Genomic DNA, 23,069 nt, shown 5'->3' on the forward strand with positions numbered 1-23,069 from the left:
GACCTGCACCCTCACATGTTAAATCCAGCGTGGTAAACACTACACATCCAGTAAAGGATGGAATCACTTTGGGTTTCACACATTGCAGGAAAAGCAGAGCTAGACATCACGGCTAAAGCTGCATGCTAACTCTGTCACGGACAGGAAACCTTATTGTATTGTGGTAACGTGCGGTCGAGCTGGCCGTCACTCTCATCTCCGTGGTCAAATGGGCCGACGCTACAACTGTAGAGCACCCATACACTGACATTTCTGTTAAATGCATTCAAACGGCCCCGATGGAGCTGACCATGGATGGATAAAGAGAACGGAGCTGACGGGAGAGCTAGAGACCACCTTGGAGAAGTTAGAGGAAGTATACACGTGGGACTGTCTGATTTTCAAAATAAGGTGTTAACAAAGGGAACCGTATATACAAAATACATCTATGGAAGTAAGATTGATGGATTATATTCACCAGAAGTATAAAACATTACATGTCTCTTATAAATTAAAAAGAAAAAACCCTCTAATCTGTGAGGGAAATGTCTTTATTCTTTGATTTTTTGGTTGCTAGAAAAAATTTAATAAATAATGCCTGACAATGATCCTGATATATTTGACTTCAGGACATCTCTGACTACATACATGCTGAAAATCAAACATTTTTTACTGTATTAATTTAGATATTTTCCAAAGTAAAAGCCCCTAGAATTCTGTGATTCAACTTTTTCCCATGGTCTAGTGTTAAAAAGTGAATATCGAATCGCAATACTTGTAGAATCACAATACTTAAAAATCGCAACATATATCAAATCGCCACCCAAGTATCTTGATAGTATCAAACCGGGAGATAGGTGTCTCGTCCCAGCCCTCATGGTCACTTGTCACAGTGGCTGGTAGCTTTTTGTAATGGCTCTAATCAAAGCAAAACAACGGCTCTTTATTAAACATGTGGCTGCCTGGGTTGTCAGCAAGCCTCTCACTAGTCAAAACTACAATAATTCAAACATCCCATTTACAGCTAACACACAGGTAGCCTCGTTTCTTGTGTGTGAACAGTGGAGGACGGAGGAATTTGAGAAATGTGGAGAAAGAGTTAGTGAAGCTTTTGGGCCCTTGTCATCTCACACATGGGAACACTTGGTGAATCACTACACAAAGCAGGTGTGACTCTCATTTTAGTTGTTTGACGACAGATCTCTGAGACAAAAAAAAAACCAACACCCACTAACACCTGGCTTCTGTCTTCAGTGGGAAAGGTTACAATCCACATTCATTCCCACAACAAATGACTCTGCAGTAGTCACGTCTATTTATCGGCTCTCTATTTATCGGCTCCAGCTCCGATCGGCATTGATGGAAACATGACGCCCGGGTGGACACGTTAATTTTCGCTCCTTTTGCCATGGTATGTGACACGAAGTGAATATATAATGCATAATTATCATTTATTAACGTACAAAACCTGAATACGTACTCCTCAAAGCCACCAGACTCCAGTCAGACAACAGTCATTTTACCTCGCTGATGATTATGTTTGACAATCATCAGCGAGCGGCAACGAAGGCCACTAGTTGCGTCGCCTCACTTCGTCTGTCTCGGCCAGAAAGTTGCACTCGAACACATCGCAAAGACTAAAGCCGACGGCCAGTTAGCACGTGCAGTACATTCTGCGCCTGCGTGGGAGGAAAACTCAGACACGGGCAGAGTAGAGCTGATGGTGAGGGACAAACGTGACACACCAGGAAAAATAACAGAAAGGCCAGTGCTAAGGCCTATTTTAGCGGGTTTTCCTGTGTTTAAAAAACTTGCATGTATGTGCTAATTTTGGTGGGAAAAGGGTAAACAGACATTGCTTTCTGAACAGCTCTTCTGACAGATTATACATTTACCTAATTAATTCAACCATAACTCTAAAGTCAAACTGAATTCTTAGATCTAGTTCATTCAGAATCCTAATTTTAACAGTGAAGTATTTCCCCTAAACTAAACCAGCGAACAGGTGAGGCTCAACCAAAGTGATCTGACTTTGCAAAGATGTTGTCACTCTAAACTCCAACTGGTTGTCACAAGCTTAGAAATAAAAGAACTTCCATATAGTATATACTCAGTGAAAGCATCACAAGTCAGAGACAGATATTAAATAGATTACAAATACGGCATGCCAGTACTTCATCACACATATTGGGACTGCGTTGTGATTAACAACGCTGGACATGCAGACAGAGTGAGGCGTCTGCAAAATGGTTCTTTCAGCACTGACAAAATACATCTCAGAGAAAATTCAAGTTTCTTTCTTTTTCTTTCTGACATGAATCTTTTTGTAGAGTGGAATGTGTTACAGTTTTGATTTATTTGATGAACAGTGAATGATATTTGTTGTGATCAACGCTCACAAACACACACACACACACTTGTTGTACCAGATTAGCCTGAATCAATCAGGACTCATCTTTGATTTTGAATCGGCCTCTGATTCATTAAATGGCTGTACCACACTGCCACCTACAGGCAATAAGCAGTCACTATCACTTTAATTATTCTTCACCGCATTCTCCAAAATCAAGCATGAACATGAGTGACTTTGAGCTTCTCTGATGGGTCTCCTGGTTCTCTGTGCTGTATTAAAGTGGGTAGTTTGGTGCACGACTGTCTTCTCTCCTCTGTAACTCCATGGTGAAAGATGCCCTCTCTTTTTCTCCTCTCTCTTCACACTGACGGTAGACCACTCCTCTCTCGCTCTCGCCGTCTTTCCTTCCCTTCCTCTCGCTCTCCATCGGTCGACTCCAGCCTCTGTCGTCGGAGGACACCTGCTTCAGTACCTACTCTAGCCAGTCGGACAGTCAGTATGGCTCGCCGCCGCGCGGTTGGTCGGAGGAGATGGACGAGCACGGCCACACGCTGTACATCAGCGACTATACTAATGAGAAGGTACCGGCTGCACGGGGCTGATCTGCTGTCTCTTTACTGTGGGGGTTTCTGGGAAATATGCATGTGGGAGTGGGTTTTCCCTCACAACACACTTGAAGCTATTTCCTCATTATCCAGAAACAGTTGTGATCACACATGCAGACCCAAAAGATGTACTGTATGGATTTAAAGACTTCCAGTACAGGAGTTACCACAGCATTACCATCTTCTGCAACATTTCATATGAACCAGAGCACTAAAATCTAAGTCGCTTTGATGTTCTTGCACAAATACTTAATACCGTCAGGACTCACACTAATGCGTCTTGTGATTCTCCTGTCTGTGCGTGTGTTCGCCACCAGTGGTTAAAACACGTTGACGAGCAGGGCAGACGGTATTACTACAGCGCAGATGGTTCAAGGTCAGAATGGGAGCTGCCAAAGGTAAGACTCTGTAGCAACCCTTACAATTGATCAAACTCATAAACGTCAGCATGCGTACAGCTCAAAATGACAGGTTTGGGTAACACTCAAATTTCTATATCCAAAAATAATGTCACTAACTGACGATAACATACTCTTGATCCGTTCTCAACCTGGCTGTTTTACAAAGGCATGAGAGAGTAACTCCAGTGAGTTCAGAAGGGCTGCAACTCAGGATTGTTTTCATTATGGATTATCTAAATAATTATTTAAATAATAAATTCTAACTTCTACGTTTTTGGCATCATTGGACAAAAGTTCCATAATAACCTTTTAGCATATTGTAATTCAAGTGTTCTGAGAGAAAACTAGACTTCTGCTTCTCCTCATGGCTCTGTTTACACACTTTAAATAATCTAGCCTGTGACGGGAGACTTTGACCAATCACAGGTCATTTCAAAGAGAGAGCGTTCCTATTGGCTGTGCTCCGGCTGGTGGGCGGTGCTTGGTATTTCCTTAACAGATCTCTACATGGCTGCCGGGTCTCACGGGTGAGAACGAGGGTGCTGTAAATTATCAACACAATGTTCACCTCCTTTTTTTTTTAAAATAATTAGTGAACTGTTCGTCATAACTTTTTTTTATTTGTGAGAAATATAATTAATGAAACATTAAACATTCCCAGTAGAACTAAATGTTCAGATGAAGTGTAAATAATGAATTAATAATTAAACTAGTAATAATAATGGTCCAAAGTGATGTCAAATTGCATAGTTTTAAGTAAAAAAAACAAATGTTTCTTGGGGGAGGACCCCCCCTACCCAATGTCTCCTAGTACCTTTGATTCACTGTAGAAATTCAGAATGTGTCTCTTTATCCTGCTGTATGATATATATAGGAGCATCCTGACTGGGACACTGCTCCCAAAACCTGAATGATACCCGATTATAGGCTACAAATAACACAGGAAAGCACTTTAACTATTAACACTAAACACACCACTTTAACCCTATAATGTTCCAGCTGGAATATTATTGTAGTACTATAGACTTACTATAGAAGATGCATAGCCCCGGTATAATAATAGCAATAAAACCACATCTGATTATGACCAACACAGTATAACATGCTGAAAGAAATAATGAATAAATAGGAAGAAATCGCAACAGATTGCTGATACTGACCGATACACACACCAACATGGGAATAAGAGAGTACTGGCACTTATTTTTTCCACTTCAAGCACTGGTGACAATCTGCCCAAAACCACAAAGAGACAATTGACAATGATATCAAACCAGATGATTAAGAAAACCCTCACATTGTAGAAGCTGAAACCTGTGAATGTTTCGGCATTTTTTGCTTAATAAATTACTAAAATAATTAGTTGGTTGTCAAAGTTGTTGAATATCAACTTAGTTAAATGAGTTTTTAGCACTAAAATGCAATATTGTGAAGATGAAGAGCTCAGTCCCTGTACTTAAAGGATATACTTTACTGTGATTTGTCTTTTTATATCTATATTATTTGGCATTAGTTCAGTAGATAAGTTCTATCCACAGGTTTCTGTTAATGGGGATGCTGTGCTTACGTCTTTGTTGCTGCCCGACTTTGTCTGTAACATCATGTTCACACATATTCAGTTATAACCGGAGATAAATCCATCGTCTATGAAGGTGAACATCCTTCAGTGTATATATATGTATGAGGTGAAATTAAAAGTATATTGATGCAGAATGATTCCCTGTTCCCTCCCTCCAGTACAACCACTCCCCTCCTCAGCCGCCTGGAGACGCTCCGAAGAGTCGCAGTCTGGACCGGAAACAAGTTGAGCCCATCGTCCTCACTAAGTGGAGACACAGCGCCTACGTCCAAGATCCCAACGACAAGGTCTGACACCCACATCTGCAATCACACTCAAGACTAACTTCAAATACATCATTTCACTTCCACAGAAAAGTGAATTGTATAATCCATTTCTTGACCACCTGCCAGCTGTGCTTATGTGTGGAGTGTACAGACTGAGTTAGTTCCAGATGGTATCTGATGTGTTCACTGTTAAGATGTATTATGACATGAGTTCAGAGTTTCAGTTGTAGGCTGGTTGCTTTGCAGCGGCTGTTAAAAACCAGGCGTTTCCGCGCAGGCTCTTCCCGCCCGCATCCGTACAAACACCAAGTCAGTAGCCTGTCGGACCGACCAATCGGTGGCTTGTCCCTTAATCCAAGCAGACAATCGGCTTGCATGATAATAATCACACAGCAGGAGTAATAATTACATCCCCATCTTCAAATTGTTTTTAGCCCTGATTCCCTGAGTTGATTTCAATCATCATCAATCATTTCATCTTGATGAACTATTTTGAGGGTTTCACCACAATGATACAGAAATGATTTGTCTTTCAAAAAAAAACTGCTAAAGATGAAGTAGTTTGTAGTGGCAGCATGGGCACTGTGATAAATACCTGCCTCCACGTCTAATTAATAATCCATCAGTGCCTCCTGGACATCACACAGGTACTCGACACACTTAACAGAATCATAATCTCACTGCTAATTGCCATCACACTCCTTGAGCTGTCTGCGTTTTCCTAACCTCTCCTCATCTTCTCGTTAACCTCCTGTTGTTAGCCCATGTGACGGTGTGTTTTTTCCATCCTTGTCTCCTCACTAGGACGCTCCTCTGAGCCCCAAGCCCTCCTCTCCCGACTCTGACTCCTGCCCTCCGTCTCCCAAGTCCCCCAGCTCTGTTAGTACTCACCCCTCACCTCCCTCCAGGCTCTGACCTGCAGGGGGTTAACTTGGTCCCAGGTTGTAGGCAGTGGCACATGTTGCAGCTTATTGCAGGGTTTCTACACAGGTATAGAACATCTGGAAGTAAATAGAGAAAAGGATTGTGTCCTAGTATATTACAATCGCTTTTGTCAGGTCACATATTGTGATATTTGTTGCAGTAAAGATGTTTATTTTTTAGGGCTGTCAATTGCAATATTTAATAGCCATTAATGGCGTGATTGTTCATAGTTAATCGTGATTAATCGCAAATTAATCACATTTTTTTATCTTTTCAAAATGTATCTTAAATGGAGATTTGTCAAGTATTTAATACTCTTATCAACATGGGAGTGGACAAATATGCTGCTTTATGCAAAAGTGTGTATATATTTATTATTGGAAATCAATTAACAACACAAAACAATGACAGATATTATTCAGAAACCCTCACAGGTACTGCATTGTTACCATAAAGTGGGCATGTCTGTAAAGGGGAGACTCGTGGGTACCCATAGAACCCATTTTCATTCACGTATCTGGAGGTCAGAGGTCAAGGGACCCCTGTGACAATGGCCATGCCAGTTTTTCCTCGCCAAAATTTAGCGTAGGTTTGGAGCGTTATTTATTCATTGTTGTTTATTTTATTTTCATGTGATACCAGTATCTTCACTCCAGCTTTAAAACTGAGCCGCTACCACCTAAAAATCACAAGTTGCATTAATGCATTAAAGAAATGAGTGGCATTAAAACTAATGTGCGTTATTATCACGTTAACTTTGACAGCCCTATTATTTTAAACAGCAGAATTAAAGTTGCAGTAAGAGAGTCACTTTGAACCTGTGTAGAATCACTGTTAATAAGCAGAGCTGATGGCTCCAGTTGATTCTTGGATTGGATAAGTTGTTGGGTTTGTTCCTGGGTGCGTTGATCATTTGTGTTTCCCCCAAAAATTGCCCCGTGTGTCACAATTTGAAACAGAAGATCACCGGCTAACTGCTGCACTAGTAGTTTTGCTAAGAATCCACGGTTTTAGTATTTTCTAATTGATTTGAATCAAATGTCTCTGTGTTCTTTCTAGTGTTTAGTCTTTCTTGCCTTTCTTGAGTGGAAATAATGTTTTTCCTTCAAGCTGAAGGCTGTGATTGTCGTGGTGGCGGGGTGTTGTGGTGGTGGTGGTGGTGTTTTTCAATGGAGTGACACACTCGTATTGTTTACCAACGTGTATTTTCGTCAGCAGCTTTCTCTCCTGTCATCCTGCTGTGGTTCTTAATCATAGTGATGGATGGGTACGTAACCTCCTTCTTCAGACTGTGTCCTAATGTTTTTTTGTTTCTCTCCAGCCATCTGAAAAGTGCGGCGTTCTGAATGTGACAAAGATCACAGAGCACGGCAAGAAAGTACGGTGAGTAGCCCGGACTGAAACTAGACCAGTGTTGACATTACGCTGAGTCAGTGTTAAAGGTACCCTGCGAAGAATTTAGTGTTTTCCTGTTTGGGATTCCTGTTTGTATTTTGTCCACGCACACAAGGACTCGCACATGCACACACATGTACTTAAAATACTGTACATACATACGTAGTACAATCCTGGGCCCCGTTTCAGAAAGCAGGTTTAACAAACTAAGCCTGAACTATGAGTTGACTAATCCTGAGCTCTCAGTCTGATCCAGCAACAATGTGTTTGGTGATTTAAAGGTTCAAATACACTAGATTTGATTTGGAGACATCTATTTGGATCTCGGCTCAATGGCAATCAGTGACTTTATTTCCGCTACTTCAACAAATGGAGTAAATTTTAGCAGAGTCAATGAAATGCTGTTAAAACCCGTTCAGACTATATGCAGAGATTTAAACAAACTCTCTTTCTAACTCCATTCTGCAGCTGCACCACCATCTTGCTCACTCAAATATTAACAGATCATCTACAATATATTAAAGGAATTATGTTCCAGCAGTGCGACCAATCACATTATAAGTGACAGAGATCATTATTCATTGATCCTACGTGTCTAAGCTTCATACCAATTTATACTATTTAAACTGAGATTACACATTATGAGGAATAAACATTATAGTGGGACTGCTCCAGCAGACTGACAGCTGTCTCAGTCACAGTGTTATAAAAAGAAGGACATGCAGAGGTTTTATTCTGAGCTGAGAGAGACTTGATGCTGTGTAATATTTGAATGTGAGGGCAAAAACCGCTGTTCAAAGAAATGACTGAAGTGCTAACTGTAGACAGTCCTGAGTATCAAACTAATATCTTTAAATTCTGAAGTGAACCAACGCTAACTAATGCGTTTCAATACTCGCTTTGATGCGGACTGAATGAATGAGGAAATAAAGCAGCGTGTCTGTCTCTGTTGGAGGGAGGAGACAGAGAGAAACTCAGGATTTGTTGAAGAAAACCTGCCAGCGAGCAGGTTAGGTTCACAGTCAGTTACCATGGTAACCAAGGTTACCATGGTAACTGACCCAGAGTTTAAGTTAGCTCTCTTTCTGGAACTGGAAATCCAGAGTTTGGCTCATTCAGGTTTTTATCTAACTCAGAATTTTCACTAATCCCGCTTTCTGATACGGACCTCTGCAGATGACTCCACGCTGTTCTCCTGATCCACAGTTGGTGTCAGTAACAGGAGTATCAGGAAATGTAGCAATGCAGCGACAGGAAGAAGATTTATGTTTTATGAGGAAGGAAATACATTCAGGAATGTTTGTTTACAACACAACTCCACAGGCTAGCTTCAAGCTAAATTATATGACCCCATTTACGGTCCAATTATAAGAAACGTTATATAGAAAATAAAAGCATTATCTCTAAGCATTTGGCCAACATTGTTCCATGATTGGGAAAAATTAGTATTTTCACATTTTCTGGAGGGATGAGTCATGCTGAACTGCTCCGGTACCAACGCCAGTATGACACCTCAGTTTCAGTACCAATAACGAATTATGCTTTTTTTTTCGTTACCTCATTTAAGGAATATAAAATGATTGTTTTTTTTACAAACCCTTTTTTTTTTTGACGAAATACTCAAACATATCAGTGTTAAATTTTGACTTAACACAAAGCAGTTGTACAATAGCTTTACCCGTCTGAAATATTAAATTAGGAAATATCTGATCACTAAGAACCCAACCAAGTTTTTGATACTTGACAGCATTAATACTTGCATAATTACAATACTTACAATACAATCATCACCCAATACGAATTGAGGTTTGATCAGAGGACAACTCTGGGGTCTGAAAAGTCAATGAAGTGCCTTAAACCCGCATTCTCTCTAACAGCCAGCAGGGGACGACTCCTCTGGTTGCAAAAAGAAGTCTGATTGTATAGAAGTCTATGAGAAAATGAGCCTACTTCTCTCTTGATTTATTACTTCAGTAAACATTGTAAACATGAGTTTATGGTCTCAATCTCTAGTTTCAAGTCTTCTTCAATACAGCATGATGTTCATTTCGTAAACTATGGTCCCATTTAGAGTCAGATAGACCATAAAGCAGGGGATGCTTTAGGGCGTGGCTATCTTGCTATTGACAGGTTGTTACCACGGCGTTGTCCGTGTTTTTGCTTTAGAACTTTAACCCTTTCGCAGTGTGTTTTCACTCCATGAAAGTTAATCATAACCTTTTTGGTCACATGAAAATGTCTTATTCAGCATTTGGTTGTTCTTAACTCCACCCTCTTGTGTCACTTCTGGTTGCAAATAACCAAGGAGGCGACGGCCAAAATGCCAATCGCGGCTTCAAAACATCAGTCCACAAACCAATGAGTGATGTCACGGCGACTACGTCCACTTCTTCTATACAGTCTATGGGTTTGATACTGATACTGATAATGCTGCACAGATACACTGGAAGGTCTCTGCAGATTTCTCTTCAGTCCTTTCACAGTGTTGATGAACTCTGTGTTGCAGGAAGAACTGGACTTCTTCATGGACAGTGCTTCAAGGATACTCGCTGTTATTTGCCAAAGGCCAAGGAGGCGGGACCAGCTGGGTCAGTGACCATATCAACATAGTGAGATTCTGTCTTGATGAAAAGTTTTTCGTTTTTATGCCCACTTTGCTTTGACAGTACTCTGGCTAAAAGTTTATTTTCTGAAGTAGTTTGTCAGGTTATTGGATGGGAGTTCTTCTTCTCCTTTTCCTTCTCTTTCCATGCCTCCATCTCTCTACCTTTGACTTCATCCCCCTCCATCCCTTCATGCAGCCATACTACCACAGTGACTCCTTCCCTGAATTTCTCCTGTCACTGTTGAGTAACTGGAGGCCGTCCGCTAAGAACTGTCCTGCCGTATCCTATGGCTGCTCTGGGCTCAACAGAGCCTCCTCTGTATGTGCTTCCTCCTTCCTTTTGTGTGCTTCTCTCTCCTCTTCCTCTGCATGCCACCACCCTCCTGTCTGTCATGACCCCAACCCCTTTGTGTGTTATTAGTCACTGGCATGGGGCAAAGATTAGGGACAATATTACTGTGTCAGTATTTGCTAAATGGTTTCACTCTGTGGCTCCACTTGATTTTAAATAGGAATATTTATTTAATAGGCAATTAGGCAGGATGGAGTTCATGAACCACTATGGCCCACTATGGCCTGGTATTAACATGCGTCCTCAGTGGTCAGATCACTGAGGACGCATGTTAATACCTATGTTTTGTTTTTTTTAAATGTAGAAGTTGTAAATGTCATGGAGGTCTGTAGGGTGTCGTGCTTTCTGATTACATAGGAAGGATTTTTAGTTGCATGGTTGTAGGCTAATGGAGCAAAACTCAACAGACTCCTTTGCTCATGTGAAACGTAAGTTTCTGCAAATTTTTCTTTGCAGTTAATGAGCACTCGTAATGAAGTTTGATTGTGTCATTGGGTCATTTTCCTTCATCTTGAGAATTTAAATCCAGCATGCATCAAATAACTGTACTCTACAGAATCAGCTTTTTACATGAATTCAGAATTAAACTTAATAATATACGCAGCACTTTTAGTTAGGTTTGATCAATACCCTTTCGGAAATTCCTGTTGTGTCTGTGGCTATTGTCAGACAAATACAACAACAAGAGACATTACAGTTAAAGCTGCAGTGGGTAGAAATGGAGCAAGTATGATTAAAAAAGTTATTTTTATAAAACGGTCACTTTATCCTGACAGTAGTGCATGAGACAGGTAATCTGAAAAAAAATCATGTTCCTCCGGTGCTCCTAACGGCATCTGCAAGATTTCACAGACCGGAGGAAAACAACCAATCAGAGCTGATCTGGAGTCTGCCGTCCAGCTGCCGTCTCTGAGCAGCTGTCAATCACTCGCCAACTCCGACCAAACGGTCAAACTAGGCAGCGCTGATCAAATATGAATCAATATTCTGTTACTGTAATGCCTATTTCTCTCCTCAGATGTTCTCAGAATCATCTTGTAGTGTACTGTTTAGCTGTAAAATGAGAAAGTTTGTGACCCGGCAGCCATGTTAAGATCTGCTGAGGAAATACTAAGCACCGCCCACCAGCTGGAGCACAGCCAATAGGAATGCTCTCTCTCTGAAATGACCTGTGATTGGTCAAAGTCTCCCATCACGGGCTAGATGTTCTAAAGCCTGAAAACAGAGCCATGAGGAGCAGAAGTCTAGTTATCCTTCAGAACACTTGAATTATAATATGTTGAAAGGTTGTTATGGAAGTTTGCCCAATGATGCCAAAAACTGGTTGCGTACTGAAGCTTTAAGGACAGACGTCAAACAATAGCACCAACAATCAAAAATCAAGTGCAACTAAATGCAAGTGACAGCAACTATCACATCACAATGACTTGTCTAACAGAGCTAAACTGTTCAGGAGCTGTACAGGAAGATTAGCTCAAATTTTGCATAACAGATGTTGGTGAATTTAAACTGTGAATCTTAATCTCTAAATGTACTTCACTATCAAAGTAGCACATTTTTTCACATCTACACAACTTGTTGCATGGCTGAACAGTCCAGGCTGAAGACATGTATTCATGAGCAGACCCTGCTGAGTGTTAATCTGCCCTCCTGTGATTGGTTTATCCTCTCTGTCCAGTTTGGAGGCGGTCAGTCCAAACCAGAGTTCACTGTGGATCTGAGGGGCGGCTCGGTGGAATGGGCTTCCAAGGACAAGTCCAGCAAGAAGCACGTCCTAGAGGTGAGAGAGAGCTCCTCGAGCTCTTGCTTGTTTTCAATCTCTGTTTGTGTTATTTTGTATAACTTAAGATAGTGATGAAAAAGTTTATATAACCTGGTTGGTACACCTGTGAACTCCTGTCCAACATTTCAAGGGACTGTTTGTAACTTCTTAGTAGAAATGGTCAGGAACGTTCATTTACGCGCAAATGTACTCTTCTCACGGTGTATAGATAAGGCCTGCTATGAGTTGGGTCACAATGGTTTGTCATTTTTAAAAAGTGTGTCCCCAGAAAAATGTTTAGGAAACACTGAACTAACAGAAGAACAGAGAACACATGGGGAAACATCACAACATGAAAAAATACAAAATCAGGACACAGCTGATGATTGGTATCAATTATTGATTACTTTGTGTCTCCCTCTCCTGGTTGCAGGTGAAGACTCGACATGGCACAGAGCTGCTGATCCAGTCAGAGAACGACGGCGTTGTCAGCGACTGGTTCCGAGCACTGCTGGACACCATCAGCATCCATGTGAGGACCCAACACCTTCACCCAGCCCCAAAACCTCTGCCTCTGACAGTGTTGCCAGATTGGACAAAAGTAGTCTTATCAGAGCCATTGCAATAAAAAAGAAGTTTCAACTTAGTTATAATCGCGTGTCAAGCTACTGAACTTAGTACCCTGTCAATCTTAATCGTGCTTCTCAGATGAGAGGAGGGCCCGATTTAACAACTACTGGCTCTAGAGAGGACCATTCGCGTTTTCACGTCGGCCACTGTAGTTCTTCTACACGCTGGAAGAGGCTTCAGTTAACTGCAATCAGCAACCTCACTGCTAGATACCGCCAGATCCCACACACTGCTCCTTTAACTCAATGAAAATTGATTTGAATTGAATTGAAACAGAAATTCAGAAATAAAATTTGAAAAACTGTATAAGAATGAGAATAGTTTGAAAGATAACTCTGGAGGTTAAGGTGATATATGTTTTACAGATCAACTCACTTGTAATCAACAGCTCAAGTTTGTAGTTTTCCTGCCCTGAGAGTCCAAAGGTGCAGCAGGTAGAGGTTTTTACAACCGGGATCTTATCTCCGTCTGTGTCTTTGTGTGTGTCTGCGACAGGCCTGGGAGTCTGATGAGGCCATTGAAGAGGACATGCCGGAATCGCCTGTTGGTGAGAGAACTGACAAGGACAAAGAACACAGAGACTCAAAGAAAGGTCGAGGTTTGTGTGGTGTTTAATGGTGTTGAACAGATGTATGAATACTAGTGCTGTCAATCCATTCAAATATTTAATCACCATTAATCGCACTTTTTTTATTTTTAAAGTGTACCTTAAAGGGAGATTTGTCAAGTATTTAATACTCAAATATGCTGCTTTATGCAAATATATGTATATATTTATTATTGGAAATCAATTAACACAAAACAATGACAAATATTATCCAGAAACCCTCGCAGGTAGTGAGGGAAAGAAATGAAAGCACCCAGTGTCACATGTCATGTACTTGGCCTACAAAACAACCGCATATCAGTTTCATTCCCTCCGAACATCGAGCGGCCATCAGTGTGTTGAGACCAGTGGTGGACAACACTGTCCTGTCCCATGTCTCCTCTGCAGCCATGAAGACCTCCACCAGCATGGACGCCTCCGACAACAAGAAGACCAGACACAAGCTGAAGAAGTTCCTGACCCGCCGTCCGACCCTGCAGGCCGTCAGAGACAAGGGATACATCAAAGGTACCAGAGAGCGACGGGTTCCTCTGAGGACCACAAAACCTTTCTCATATTTATGCACATGGTGAAAAAGGTTCCGTGTTATGGACAATCAATAAATGTCAAGTTCATTTTACTAATGAAATCTAGAACACAGTATTTTAGGTGGATGCTGTGTATTTGTAGAAGCAGCTGGGTTTTACCACAGAAAGCTCAACGGGTGAAGAAACAGACTGGTTTCCATCATTTTATTCTTTTGCATATTCTCATTAATACCTGCCCATTTTCATCTGTGTGTTTTGGATCTATCAATAGTGTCTTGACATTTATCATGCACTATACGTACCAGAACAGTATTAGTAAATTGGATTTAGTATCTTAACATAAATCCATTTGCTCTAATGGTTATTATATCCTCTATAATATTATAATGTATCCTCCAACGAGCCAGTTTGCCCACAGGAATCAGGAAAAAGCTCATATTTTATAGTTTTATAATAATTAACCAGGAAAGGTTTTATAATTATACCCATTTTATATATTTATTGCAAGAAGTTTTCAACCGACGTTAAAGGGTAACTTGTCAACCTGGACTCTATTTTCCCATGTTCCATGTTTGACTAATAGGGACAACAAGAATTTCTGAAAGTGGTCCAGAGTTGAGGGAGAGCGCTGTAGACGGGAGCCGTTCGCAGGCTGCAATGTAATCCTGTTGGGGCAAGCTGGCACCGTCATTTACGTCCACTAAAAGTGCTTGTTTTCGCCATGACGGGCTCTGATTGTTATTATCAGTGTCTGACATTATGGAAAGAGTGTCGCTCAAAGAGAATTCTTGGTTCTGAAATCTGACGTGTTGCCGGAAGACAACGGTGGTAATAGTGGGATACATCCATGGTGGAAACGTGAGTGCACGCCGGGCAGAGTTTGTTGTGTTGGAGTACAGAAAGCATAGCTCAGTGTTATCTAAAAGATTTTCAATGTCATGGCAGAATATTTAGATGAATTCCACAATGTGGATGAGGTCTTCGATTCGATGGCCGCCCGTATTTATTTGAGCCAGAGTATACAGATATTCAGATTTCACAACCAAACTTCTCCTTGAGCGGGACTTGGACACAATAACAAACAGACTGGATCAAGAGAAAGGTAAGAAAAACTCTGTAGGGTTCTTTCCATAATGTTGTCAGACACTTTAATAACAGTCTGAGCCTGTCAGCGGCAAAAACAAGCACTTTTAGTGAACGTAACGTTACATTGACGCTGCTCACTGCCCTCGCAGACGTTGCTGGTCACAGCGTTCTCCCTCAATACTGGACCAACTTCAGAAAAATGCTGTTTCCATTAGTCACTTAGACACAAAAACATGGAAAAATAGGGTCCATGTTAAAAATACTGAAGTTACCCTTTAGAGAGCCCACCGAAAGAAAACCATCCTTTTTCTTAATCTCTAACAGAAAGTAATACGTCTCAGGAAGTGTCAGTAAAACACACACTGCAACACAACGAGGACTGGACTGTTTTCTGACTGTGGTTTTGTATTTCCGTGTCTTCAGATCAGGTGTTCGGCTGCAGTCTGTCCAGTTTGTGTCACAGGGAGAGCGACACGGTGCCGATCTTCGTCAAGATGTGCATCGACCACGTGGAGAACAATAGTGGGTTCAGACATGCGTCACTTTACCTGAGTTAGAAGGAAATGATCCTAGTTTATTGTATTGCACCTGCAGTAAAAGAAGGGGGGGGGGTTTACTGCCTCAAGATAAAACAGGCAGTGTGACACAGGGTGTGGTCAGTCACTGTTGTCTTCTGAACTGATTCCTGTTTTCCTCCCATGATCCCTTGCAGGTCTGACAGTAGACGGGCTGTACAGAGTCAGCGGGAACCTGGCTATCATACAAAAACTACGCTTTGTCGTCGATCACGGTAAGTTACCGCTCTCTGGAACTACGAGAGAAAACAACATGGAGAATAAATATTTAGAGCTGCTCTGGGTAACACTTCATAATAACCATCATTAATAAATGAATTGATAGTTAATTAAACTTAGTTAATAGATATTTTACTGTTAACAAACAGTGAAATAATAATAATGTTTAAAAATGATTAGTAATGCTATAAGTTGTTATTTTAACAGTTTACTGTTGCACACATTATAATATTTTTAATGTACTAAATATTTAAGTACCTGCTAATGATAAATATAAGTGTAAACCTTACAGACATTGTTTGTAAAACATCTATATGATAGATAGACCAGATATTTGTAGCACTTTGTGGTTAATAACTGGTTTGTAAACCATCTATAAACATTATTTGGATGGTTATTATAAAGTTGCAACTGATGATTATAATAACTTGTTAAATGGTTAATAAATACTTTGTAAAGCATCTATAAACATTATTTAGATAGATATTATTTTCTGGTCCATCTATCTATGTAATGTTTATAGATGTTTTACAAACAATCTCTTAAAAGTTTACAAATCATTTGGTAATCACTAACAAAAACTTAATACAGTATATATAAAATGTTATGATGTGTGCAACAATAAACTCGTCATATATAGTTTACTAATGTAATCAGAATGTAATTGTTATCATCTCTTATCAGCTATGATACCATATTTAATGTATAAACTAATTATTTCATATTACACAAACTAATGATAAATAACAAATAATAGCATTACTAATAATTAGTCAACATTATTAATTATCATTCTATTGTTTGTTAACAGTAAAAAAAAAAAAATGAACTAAGTTTAATTAACCATCAATTGACTATTTGTTAATGATGGTTATTATAAAGTGTTACCGTAATCTGACTTGAATTTCTGGCCGTTTCTTTACGTCACATCAGACTTTCTAAGTGTTTGTGGACAGAAGAACTCTGACCGAAGAGTTTGTGTGTGTGTGTGCGTTTCCAGATGAGACGGTGAACCTGACAGACGGGAAGTGGGAGGACATCCATGTGACCACGGGAGCTTTAAAGATGTACTTCCGAGAGCTGCCGGAGCCTCTCTTCACCTTCGCTCTCTTCCATGACTTTATCAGCGCCATCAGTACGTGTTGCACACAGCTGTACCATAAACATCTGTATTCATAGAAGCACAAACTCACACTCTGAAGGGCATGTACTGTGTGTATCACTAAGCATGTAGTCAGCCTCTTTACTTCAGAACATGTACTGCTGCAAAACCCCAAACCATCATTTTGCTCGATGAGCATTTTGTTCCCAGGAGCTCCTTATGGAGAGGTTTGTGATAGATTGTGGGCTATCTATCAATATAAGCTCAATGCAGAGAGATGATCAATAGTGAAACATTTCATTTAAGCTTTTCTTCTTTTTTCATTGTCCAGTTGGGAATTATGATGAAATGACTTTGTTTGGAAACCTCATGGAAACATGCATGGACCACTGAAGAGCCCAAACCCCATTTAGAGAACCACTTACTATAGTGATTAAGTAGCACTAAGTACTCAGCCAGAAAGCATTTAGCATCAAGCTGCATTTCAAACAACATTTCATCAGTGAAACTATAGAAAGATGCATCCATCTCTTTGATAAATCCATAGACTGTATATAGGAAGTGGAAGTCATCACCATGATGTCTCCCATTGGTTCGGCATTTTGGCCATCGCCATGTTGTTATTCTGCAACCAGAAGTGACACGAGTGGGTGGAGCTTTTAGGCGACCAAAATGTTACATTTAACTTTCATGAAGTGAAAACACTGTGAAAGGGTTAAAGCTGTAACACGGACAACTCCCAGACCGGACAACGCCGTGGTAGCGACCTGTCAATCACAAGGTAGCCCCGCCCTAAAGCATCCCCTGCTTTATGGTCTATTTATTACCTCAGTAAACATTATAAACATGAGTTTATGGTCTCAGTCGCAGACTTCTATACAATCAGACTTCTTTTAGCAACCAGAGGAATCGCCTCCTGCTGGCTGTTAGAGAGAATGCAGGTTTAAAGCACTTCTACACTGGCTTCAATTTTCAGAACCGGATGTTGCCACCTGGAGAAATCCAGATTGTTCACTCAGACTTTGATAAATGTTGTGTTTTCTGTTCTGCAGAGATTCCAGACTACAAGCAACGAGTTCAGTCCATCAAAGATCTGGTCAGACAGCTGCCCAAACCCAACCACGACACCATGCAGACGCTCTTCAAACACCTCAGGAAGTAAGAACAACACTGGATTCTATCCATTTCTGTTTCCACTCACAACAAAACATTTGAATACAAACATCATGATTAGGCACCATTCTCTACACATGAAAACAATGGATGTTAAGGGCATTAATGGGATATAAAGGGATTCATCTGCTCATTATTTTTGTCGACAATATGTCAGGAAATAAAAACCCATTAAGTGAACCAGAGCCCAAGGTGATGTCTAGAAATGTAGAAATACTCAAAATATTCAATTTACAAACATATAAATGGAGAAAAGCAACAAATGATCCCATCTAAAGCAGGAACTAGAGCACGTCTACTTGATAAAGTACTTGAAAGGATTCAAATCAATTATCTGAATGGTAGTTTTCTAATGACAGATCGGTTAATTGACTAATAATGTGACCACTACAGAGATTAAAATATTCTTTTTTTCAATAATGCAGACCTCCATATAAATGATCAATTTATAAATTTTTAGTGCTGATTAACCAGGGAACTAAATGACTTGGTGGAAAGTAACAAAGTACATTTACTCAAGTAGAGGTACTGAGGTACTTTACTTTCTGCTGCTTTTACTCCACTACATAAATGTAATATCAAGTTAATAGTTATAATATAAGTTACTTTAACACAAAGTATAATTAACAAATAAATGATGATGTTATTGTAAGTTAAGATGAGACTTTATTGATCCTGAGGGAAGTTCACAAGCTACCCAACAGTATATAAAGTCATTTACATTAGCTCCACCTTTACCAGCTGTAACATTAAAATGATTAATTTATTAGGGCTGTCCTCAACAAAAGAAACTCTTAGTCGACTAACAGTCGACTAATCCATTAGGTGATTTAATCGACACATCTGTAAAACTGAGTTTCTCCACAAAGAATCACACAACAGCACCACTTTAACTCTGCTGTTTACCACAGATGTGCTCATAAGTCATTCAGTATGAGAAGAGCATAAAAACAGCTAAAGGACTAAAGAGCAAAACAACCGATTAGTCAACTAATCAACTAGTGGTACAAATTATGATCCAATAATATGATCTATATTATTCTGAAAAGGGCCATTCTTCATATTGAGTACTTTTACTTTTGGTACTTTAAGTATATTTATATGCTAATACTTCTGTACTTTTACTTAAGTAATATTTTGAATGCAGGACTTTCACATGCAACTTGTGACGCAGTCATAATCTGGGACACATTTAGAATGTTTACGTTTAAAACTGTGTAGTGGTTTATATGTATACTGTAGATTTGTGACATCACAAATTTACAGAAATCCCAACAGCTTGTTTCAAAAGCAGAATTTTTCTGAATACGGGTTGTGTGTATTTCTCCATGGATCGAGCGTTTCAATACTTTCACAGTATTTATATAGCACTTAAACCTGCTTTATAATAAAAGAGACATGGAAATCTCACTCTTTACAATACGGGACCTTTAAGTAAAAGATGTGAATAGTTCTTCCACCATACCAGCCTGTAATGTGTTAAGATGATACCATTTGTCTATTTTCAAAGTCTGTCTCAGCTGATTACTGGTGTTTGAGTGTGTTGACTTCATTTCGATTGTGCAGCTCATTATAATGAATCATAAACCTGATTGTACAAACAACAGCGCCTTATGGAACAGACTGACATCCAGTACAGTAGAGTATTCCTGTGTGAAGTCTGTCTCTATTTCCACTTGAACAGTGTAGATATCTGACACTGTGTCTAACTCTGCCCCGTTGCTCCAGGGTGATCGACTACGGCGAGGAGAACCGTATGACCACCCAGAGCGTGGCCATCGTGTTCGGCCCCACGCTGCTGCGGCCTGAAACGGAGACCTGGAACATTGCGGTCCACATGGTCTACCAGAACCAGATAGTGGAGCTAATACTGCTGGAGTACGAGAACATTTTCGGCAGGTAGAAAGAGACGCCGGAGGACGAGTCTCTTTTTCTTCTCTTTCTCTCTTCCAACGCAGAGCTCTTCTGAACCCAGCGTGGCCCTGCCAAACACAGCCCGGCCTGGCTCGGCTCGGCTCGGCTCGATCCAGCCCGGGTCCAGGGGCGGCTCGTCTTCATCTCCAACCAACCACTGGCTTCTCCAATCGTACAACCTCCGGACCAAAGCCACAAACATGTCACCAACCAAAACATACATGTAACTAACTAGCGACCAAAAAAAAGTTGAGACTCTTTGCACTTTTCAGTCTCTCGTTTTCTCCTGCAGCTGCATTTGTGCCACCGGAAAGGTGACTCCCTCCTGTCCCGACACTGGATTCCTAGAACTACTAAACGGGCCAAACAAGCCTCTACTACTGCACAGACTGACTGAGAGCAAAGCAGGAGAATGGGCCTCAGTAGCCTCTAACTGCAGAGGAGGCGTCAGTATTGGAGGTTGGAGAATGTACTGTACTGTAGAACCTGTCATCACTCCTGTATGAACCACACTGGGGAACCAACAGAAGAAACCCAACTGCTGTGCTTGGCTTTAGATGTTTAGACACTAAGAGAGGAAACAATGGAGGTCTTTTATTTAGGAATCTGCCGTACTACTCTCACTTTCTCTTCATTTCAAAATATCTCCTTCCCCTTCTCTCTCTCTCCATCTCTTTCTGAATCTTTCTCTCCTTCCTTTTCTTCCTGAAATACTGGACCGCGGTCCTCTGAACACGAGAGGTTATCACTCTGTAACATATCTGCACGCCACCTTCTCCATTCGGCTTAAAGAACAAATCATCTCGCAGCATTCAGAACTTGAAAAAGAAACAAACGGTACTCGGCTGTGTCTTTCCTCGACTCTCGGATATGAAATGTTGAGGCAAACGGCCTTTAAACATGACTCCATTGATAACTCTGTACAGTGTTTATGTGCGTGCATGTGGACGGTGGGTGGGGTGGATGGATGAATGGATTTAATGACAATATATTGTACAAATAGTAAATATAAGTATGTATGCCTGGAATGTTAAAAATATGATACGAGGGAGAAATCACTATTTTGTGATCATTGTGTAACCAACAGATGGGAGGAGTAAAGTTCTGGACTGGTTTACCTGTGTGTCAGGTAAATGGAAGATTGTTGAATGTAACTTTGGAGAGGAACTGTTGGCTTTAACAAACTGGAATAAAGAGCTCTAAGAAGAGATATTTCCAAAGGAGATATTATGTATGTTGTTTTGTCTATTTGTTCATGGTGCTCTGTATTTCAGTGTGTAGAACAAGGAGGTGACACTCACAGAATTAAAGGTTTGATCACATGTTACTACATATATATCCAGTATTAAACCCATTCATTGATTCAATAATTCAATAAAATAGTTTAATAAATAATCAAATACTGAAAGGGTTCTTCAAGTCAAAACATACAAAATCAGACTTTTGAGATACAAACCACAATTGTAAGTCAGAATTAGTCAGAGTTTGATTTTCTAAGTTAAAGTTCTTTTTTGGTTTAATGTCTCAATTCATTTAGAAAGTCAAAACTTCATGAATTTGTTTTTTTTACCTCAGAATTGACATACTACATTATAATTTTGACTTGTAAGCCAAAAGTCGTCTTTAAATTTAATAAATTAAACTTAATATCTCATATTGGACTATTTTGACATTGTATATCATAATTTATACTCGTAATTGTGATGTTCTATCATAATTTATTTTTATTTTCAAGTCTTAATATTTTATTCGTTCCCCCACCCTGTCACTAATATATATGGCATAAAAATGTCACTATTGTCTATGGATATACTGTACAGGAATGTGAAGAAAATTCAGTGATATGAAAATATGATATTTCAGTGGGGTTTCTGTGCTCTGTGACAACTGTCCAACACTTTTTATGGCTATAATTTACATTATCTATTTAATATCTTCAAGTCAAAACATACAAGGTGAATCATACTTTTGAGATACAAAGCCATAATGTGATTAAATCAAATTAAATCATCACTATTGATTTAGAAAGTCAAAATTTCATGAATTAGTTTTTGTATCTCATAAATGACATACTACATTATAACTTTTAGTCTTGTAAGTCAAAGGTCTTCTTTATATTTGATAAATTAGACTTAATATCTCACATTTAACTATTTTGACATTGTATATCATAATTTCTACCCATAATTCTGATGTTCTGTGATCATTTATTTTTATTTTCATAAGTCCTAATATTTTATCAATTCCCCCACCCTTTCAGGAATATATATGCCATAGAAACGTTGCTATTGTCTATACATAGGGTCTATATAATTGTCAGGAATGTGAAGGACACAATATAAAAATATAAAATATAATATTTCAGTGGGCTTTCTGTGCTCTATGACGAGTCTACAACGCACTTTTTATGGCTACAATTTACATAATTTATTTACCATGAAGACAGCTCTGTAGAGTAAGTGAACTAGAAAATGCATTTCCTGCTGAAAATCCGTGTGAATGCTGACAGCTGTAATTAATTGCAAAGCATTGCTGAAAATGCAGAAATTTGAAATTACTTGCCTAAAAATGTTAAAGCTCAAATGCTTTGCACTGCGCTACTGAACACCCTAGAAGATGAAATGTAAAACTGGCAGAGTTGGAAGCTGAACTGCATTAGCTAAAGAAGCTAAGAGCTGAAATACATTGCTAGAAAAGCTGGAAGCTAAATTGTAATACTGTCAATCAGACAAATGAACTGCATTCTTAAACACAAAGAGAGACAGAGAGAGAGAGAGACAGACAGAGAGAGACAGACAGACGGAGTAGTATTTGGGTAGAATAAACCTTTAAAACTACAAGTCGTTAGACATAAAGTAGTATTTGGGTGGAAGAAACCTTTAAAACTACAAGTCTTCAGAGATAAAGAAGTATTTGGGTGAAATAAACCTTTAAAACTGCAAGTCTAGAGAGAGCTCCATCAGACAGAGACTGATGGAGCTCTAATCAGCCAATCAGAAACACCTGTTTGTGTCT

The 23,069-nt window shown here is 39.7% G+C and overlaps 1 protein-coding gene across 9 annotated transcripts in view; it reads left to right on the plus strand.

Moving 5' to 3' along the window:
- Window positions 1-21,284, plus strand: part of LOC119498245 (rho GTPase-activating protein 12-like) — an 86,604-nt gene extending 65,320 nt beyond the window's left edge. Inside the window, exons 4-20 of one of the 9 annotated variants that reach the window (XM_037786917.1) lie at window positions 2,707-2,913; window positions 3,255-3,335; window positions 5,076-5,204; window positions 5,430-5,492; window positions 5,988-6,062; window positions 7,429-7,490; window positions 10,009-10,111; window positions 10,304-10,426; window positions 12,138-12,239; window positions 12,655-12,753; window positions 13,347-13,449; window positions 13,846-13,965; window positions 15,495-15,593; window positions 15,784-15,861; window positions 16,866-17,000; window positions 18,020-18,125; window positions 19,869-21,284. In XM_037786917.1, coding sequence (XP_037642845.1) covers window positions 2,707-2,913; window positions 3,255-3,335; window positions 5,076-5,204; window positions 5,430-5,492; window positions 5,988-6,062; window positions 7,429-7,490; window positions 10,009-10,111; window positions 10,304-10,426; window positions 12,138-12,239; window positions 12,655-12,753; window positions 13,347-13,449; window positions 13,846-13,965; window positions 15,495-15,593; window positions 15,784-15,861; window positions 16,866-17,000; window positions 18,020-18,125; window positions 19,869-20,043 — 1,860 coding nt within the window. In that variant the 3' untranslated portion in view covers window positions 20,044-21,284. The remainder of the gene's footprint in view (window positions 1-2,706; window positions 2,914-3,254; window positions 3,336-5,075; window positions 5,205-5,429; window positions 5,493-5,987; window positions 6,063-7,428; window positions 7,491-10,008; window positions 10,112-10,303; window positions 10,427-12,137; window positions 12,240-12,654; window positions 12,754-13,346; window positions 13,450-13,845; window positions 13,966-15,494; window positions 15,594-15,783; window positions 15,862-16,865; window positions 17,001-18,019; window positions 18,126-19,868) is intronic. The other 8 variants (XM_037786919.1, XM_037786918.1, XM_037786921.1 and 5 more) reach the window with 8 other exon arrangements.
- Window positions 21,285-23,069: the final 1,785 nt, after the last annotated feature.

This window comes from Sebastes umbrosus, chromosome 12 (assembly GCF_015220745.1).
Source record: "Sebastes umbrosus isolate fSebUmb1 chromosome 12, fSebUmb1.pri, whole genome shotgun sequence".
Lineage (NCBI taxonomy): Eukaryota > Metazoa > Chordata > Actinopteri > Perciformes > Sebastidae > Sebastes > Sebastes umbrosus.